This window comes from Chrysochloris asiatica, unplaced genomic scaffold, assembly GCF_000296735.1.
Source record: "Chrysochloris asiatica unplaced genomic scaffold, ChrAsi1.0 scaffold00003, whole genome shotgun sequence".
NCBI classification, from domain to species: domain Eukaryota; kingdom Metazoa; phylum Chordata; class Mammalia; order Afrosoricida; family Chrysochloridae; genus Chrysochloris; species Chrysochloris asiatica.
The window spans coordinates 22,739,259-22,745,284 of record NW_006408521.1 but is presented as its reverse complement, the minus strand read 5'-3'; the positions used below and the strand labels follow the sequence as shown (position 1 = coordinate 22,745,284).

At 44.0% G+C, this 6,026-nt stretch overlaps 1 protein-coding gene across 1 annotated transcript; it reads right to left on the bottom strand.

The window, feature by feature from the left end:
* Positions 1-1,556: 1,556 nt before the first annotated feature.
* Positions 1,557-5,798, bottom strand: LOC102832658 (chromosome unknown open reading frame, human C10orf12). The gene is made up of 2 exons (XM_006831196.1): positions 4,572-5,798; positions 1,557-4,019 (listed from the first exon to the last, which is right to left on the bottom strand). The coding sequence occupies exons 1-2, from the start codon at positions 5,796-5,798 to the stop codon at positions 1,557-1,559; spliced, it is 3,690 nt and encodes a 1,229-aa protein (XP_006831259.1).
* Between the last annotated feature and the right edge of the window lie 228 nt (positions 5,799-6,026).

Here is a 6,026-nt window from a genome sequence, read left to right as displayed (position 1 = left end):
AGCAATGTTATAGGCACCAAGTTAGAGCCAATACATCTGTCTTAGGTTCACTTGGGAAGAGAAAGCAACATCACTTACAAATATTGCAGATCTCAAGTTTGAGTCATGAAATAGACCCTGACAGGCTGTGACACTTACAAGCACTTTACTACCAGTAAGGTTTTAACCAATCAGAATGGACAGCCACTATAAACAAGGCCCCTCTCAGTGCAGCATCCAGCTGAACATGCACTCTGTTGGTAGATGGTGGGAGTGGGCCCAATCTGAGATGGTGGTGCTGCTTCCTCCTACCGCACAGTACTTTGGCCTGTTTATAATTCTGCTTTGAGACTTTTCCAGATCTGGTGCCAAAGGTCAGGGGATGTTCACACTGGGCCACATCCATACCACCTGATCTGTGTGTGGTATCATCCAGCTCATGAATACTCCGCACACTGCACGGGGAACTAAGAATTTTACTGTAAAACTGGCACTGGGAGACATTTGTGGCTGAGAACCACATGCAAATGCACTCAAACACCCACGCATACACAAACTGTTAAACTTTTCCATTACTAGAAATAACAGTTTGGGTTTCTTCGAAAACGAAAGTATTCTGAAAGAAAATTAGAATAGTCACTTTCATCCTAATCATCAAATTATACCTATGAGAAACAAAACAAAACCAAAACACCAAAGTGCCACCTAGGTTTTTTTCTTAAGTCGGATGAAAACCTTGATAAGAGTGCATGCAAGCTTCGTGGCCAAACTCTGAAGAAGATGGTAAGACTCCAAAATACAGTTTGGGGATGCAAACAATTTTTAGAGATCATAAACAAATATTAACACCTGTGACATACCTGTTGCCCCCATGGGCACATAATTTAGAATACGTGTTCTTAAATGACAAAAGATCAAAGATGAGGGGCATGGCCAACAAATAATGATTTTCAAAAAAGGGAGTAACAGAAATATTAACCTTTTATAATAACCATACATCCCCTCTGCATTCTCCATATATCATAAAATGATTTGGTTTAGCTTTCAAATATTTCTTAAACAAACAAACAAACAAGGTAGAGAGGGAAGTTTACTGCTGGGATTTGCAAACAGCAGCAACCATTCACCTACAGATGTTGCCAGGTGGCTGCTGAGAAGCTACTTTTGTGTGTATGAAGGTGGTCTTTTCGGCTACAGTACAAGTGCTTGTGCATCAAGTATAAAATACAAGCCTTTAATCACATAGATCAGCTTTTTAGCTTTTGTAAATTTAAAAACAAAAAGGATAAATAAGGCACTGTACTTTTAAAAACAAAAACTGCTTGGTTCCAAGTTTAAAACCCAAGGAACAACCAGAATCTAATATATAACTTCCCTTACTCAGCCTCAGGAAGACTCTGTAAGTTCCCTTCTCCATCTGAGACGTATTTTCGGACACTTCAAACACCTCAAAAAATGGTGTTGTCCATTAGCTGCAGATTTGAAAGGCTTGGTAAGCTTATAAAAGCAGATCTCGTTAATGCAAAATAAAGGGTTACTTCTACCAACAGTTTTCCTCTTGGCTGCCAGGCCACCAATCATTTAGCTTCCAGTCGTCTCCGTTTGCTGTGGAATGAGTCCAGCTTTGCCTTCAGCTTTCGCTTTCTCTGGGCAGCACTATTCTCTGGGCTTTTCGTCAAGGATCTGGCCCGATTCTTCCCACTGCTCTGCTTCCTATTCGTGGATTTCTGTGGCTTTGAACAAGATTCTCCAGTCCCTTTTTGCTTTGCAGGTTTAGTCAATGTTTCTGAAACAGTGGGCTGAGCAGGTCTCTTATGGGTATTCTCTTTTTCTTTCTTGGAGGGAGGGCAGCCCTTCCCAGCAGACTTTTTAGGGATCTTCACTTTATTTTCTTTCAAAGAGATCTTTTTGGGCACCTGGCTGATTTTGTCTTTTGTAGCTGGTTTCTTGGCAGCAGGGGTTTTGGTGGATCCATCAATATGTTTGTCTTTGTTAGCTTTTGTTGTGGGTCCCTTTTCCTTACCAGAGGGAAGAGATTTGTCCTGAGTGCTTCCTTCTGCTCTCTTTCTCTTGTTCTGGACTTCTACTGTGGGCAAGCTTCCACAGAACTGCTTCCCTTTCCTCCCCTTCCCTCCCTCAGCATTCCTGGGCTTGATGGGAAACCCATCTGCATCGACCTGAAGGGCAAGCTTGGGAGACAACATAGGGTTGATGCACACACTCTTACGATTCTGTCTACTCTCCCCAGCTACACCAAGTGGGCTTTCTGGTTTCTCATTTTGGATCAGACGCCGTTGGGCCTTGAGCTTTCCTCGGATGTTGGAATACTTTCTAAGGATTCGGGTACTGGCTGGAGTAGGCGAGTTTGTGGGAGGGTGGTTATTTCTCTCTTCCTTGACTTCCTCTATGCTACCTTCCGAGTTAGGGCAGAGGCTGACATCACTGCCTTCCTCTGGCTCCACTTGATCTGGATTCTCTCGAAATTTAGCCCACAGCTTCTGTGTTTTCCAATTATTCCTAACAGGAGTTGCTCCAGGGAATTTCTTTAAGTGTTTTTTCAAGCGTTCAGCCTGCAGTGAACTTGGATATGGGCTGGAAGGAGAGTATTTCTGAAGAGGATGCTTAACAGGAGGGGTGTCTCCTGGAAGGCGAGTATTGAGCTTCTTGACAATGACCAGAGATCGGGTTTCAGTTGTCTCTAAGAACCATTTGCAAACATTAGATAATTTAAAGTTGCTCATAAATAGTGTCTGAACAGGAGAAAACTTTTGAACTTCCAATGAGCCCCTGCATTTCCGTGACCTTTTCTTGCTTTTCCAAATCTCCTTTAGTTTGTCTGACTTGTTCTTTGCTCTTGGTGTTGGTTGCGCTTCTTTCTCCAATTGGATCCAACCCTTCTGCACTTTCATGTACTGGGCATTGAAGTTGGCAATAAGCTCCTGGTTCTCCTCCTCAGCACACCATTCCACAAATTTTGGTTGGTCGTCTACGACTGCTTCCATATCATCCTCTTCTATGGGTTCTCCACTCTGTGAAGCTTCAATTTCCTTTGGCACTGGGTTTACTAGTACAGCTTCCTTTTCTGAAGTCACTTTTGTAGTATCCAAGGAGTCCAGAGAATGAGCATGTCTTAGGTTGTAGGTTGAAGAGGTCAACCTCTTAGGCCTTGATATCAGCTGTGGTGGTCCAGCAGCATCACCACTACATGACAAGCCAAGTGAGCTAGATGGTACATCATGCTGGAGGTTTTCACTGTCTACCTCACAGTTATAAACTTCCTCCACGTCTTGGATAGGAGTATGCCCTGGCTTTTCTCTTGATTGCTCTAGTTCCCTCTTACAAGAAATACTTTCAAAGGAGGATTGAGCATTTTTCATAGTTAACTTAGACTGAAAACCTATTTCTAGTTTCTCTTCAGGCAGGGGCTGGCCAATTGTGTTGACAGGATCACTGTTAGGGAGTATCTCTCCTTTTTCTAACTTGATTTCTTTTGCCAACATGTTTTTGAAAGTCTGCCTGGTGATGATCCCAACTCCATCACTCTCCTGCTCAGCATCTTTCTCATAAGAATTTTCATAGACATTTGGGTTTTCAGTGTCCCCCAGAGCTTTTGTATGGATATTGCCTGTCAGCAAGTCATCAGATGCTGTCCCACTAGGGTATCCCTCTTTTTTGGAACGCTTTGTAATATTTTTAGAAACTTTGATCTCAGAACAAACAGATAAAGAATCTAAAATTTGATTTCTTACACACCTATCAGCAGGAGAAGAGTCTGAGAGCTGACTTCTTAGGCACCTATCAGATGCCTCAGGGAATTTTTTACCTTTTTTCTTCTTGTCCAAATTCTCTTCAGGAGAGTCAGTGTTTTGATCACACACATCTTTTTCTGAAGGATATCTGACATCACTCCCTTCTCCTTCTAACTTTCCTGTGTCACCTGCCGCCTCACTTTCCACAACTTCACCAGAGTTTTCATTAGTAAACACTTTTTTCTTCAAGCATAGGTGAGTATTGAGCTCCTGAGTGTCTTCAATCTTGGCCTCAGCACTGACACTTGTCTCAACCCCAAGACTGTCCCTTGTCTCGCCGCCAGGACTGATGCTTGTCTGGGCCTCAGGACTGACCCTTGTCTGGACTCCCAGACTGATGTTTGTCTGGCCTTCAGGAGGGATGCTTGTTTGGGACTCAGGACTGACACATGTCTGGGCTTCAGGAGTGATGTCTGTCTGGTCCCCAAGAGTGATGTCTGTCTGAACCCCAGGACTGATGCTTGCCGTGGCCTCAGGATTGGCATTTTTTTGAGCCTCAGGATTGAAGCTTGTCTCGACCCTAGGACTGACACTTCTCTGGATCTCAGGACTGACACTTGTCTCGACTGTAGGAAAGACCCTGGTCTCAGCCTCAGGACTGACACTTGTCTGGGTTTCAGGACTGATGCTTGTCTCGACCCCATGACTGACAGTTGTCTGGGTCTCGGGACTGACGCTAGTCCGGGTCTCGGGACTGACGCTTCTCTGGGTCTCGGGACTGACGCTTCTCTGGGTCTCGGGACTGATGCTGGTCTGGGTCTCGGGACTGACATTTATCTCTGCCTCAGAACTGATCCTTTCACTGTCCTCAGTCTTTCCCAGACTCACAGGAAGCTCCAAGTCCACTGGGACACTTTGCTTTTTGGAACACAGAGGATTTTCCTCTTCACTGACTATTTTAGAAGAAAGAACATCTTCATTGCTTCCCTCAAAAAAGCTCTCAGTAGAAGAAATCAGGTTATAGCTTTGGGGAGCACTCATCTCCTCCGCATCCATCAGTTTAACTGGTTGTTGGTCTTGTTCCTGGGAAGATAGCCTGCTTGTTGTCAGAGCTGAAACTGTGGAGCTTTCTTTTGACATGCTCTTTTCAGTGAGGTGTGAAGGGCTGGAGGCTGCCATTTCCTTAGACCTGGGAGAACTGTTCTGACTCAGGTCATCCATTTCAGGCTCTTGAGATTCATTTTCAGATGAAATATTTCTGCCTCCTTCCTTGAGGGAGGTGATTTCCTCACTAGGTTCTTCAGGGCTGTCTTCTCTAGGAAGTTGCACATCGGTTGTAAGTTTAGGGGCTGAAATTGTAAGGGTTTCCTTGGAAGTAACTACTGCCTCTGACACCAGTGTTGGGCAGCTTTCTTTTTCCTGGGAGTGTAAGTTTCTAGCCAGTGTGCGAACAGTTGGCAGCTCACAACAATCACCATTGAAAAAGTATCCTCTAGTACTCTTTCTGGCTGTTTTCCGAGATGATACTATGGATCTTTGATTCTCAAAGTGGCATTCTGTTATTGGTTGACTGATATAAACGACATCACATTGGTTATCATAGTCATTTATCCTCAACCCTGATGCCCTTTTACTTTTCCTAGCAGTCTTGATGGAGGCTGACATTGTCTTGGTTCGTGAGTGTCCATTAGATGCTTTGTGTACAGCTGGCATAGGGCTGGGGGTTAACCAACCATCTTTGGAATGATCATACTGGCCCTTATCACTGGGATATAAATGGTAACCCACTTTATTTCTTCCTAGTGAGTGAAGATGGTTCTCTTGCTTTGGCCTCGCATCTTGTTCATTTACCTCCATATCCTGGCGCAGAGGTGTTTTCGAACTACATTGTAAAGCATTCTCTTTGTCAGCAGTTCTAGGCAAGTTCCCCACAAACCCTGAGTCCCAAGCTTCTTCTGATAAAACTTTGATTGAATTTCTTTGAGAAACAATACAGCTGTTGCCCTCCTCACTGTTCTCAGCTGCCACTTTTACTGCAATTAGACTTTCTACTAATGTTGAGCTCTGCATACCGTCTTTATCATCCTCACAGCCTTTTGCATTTGTGTCTTGCTCTTGTCCAGTGGTTTGCCCCTCCACATTTTGCGAGATGTGGTGGAAGTTTAATGAGGAAGAATTAGATGCAGTGAGGTATCCCAGAGTGGAACTATCTATTGAACAACCGGAATTAGTGGTTGGAAGTTCAGAGAAATCTTTCTGTTTAATAGTCACAGTACTCTCTCTTCCATCTACTGAGTT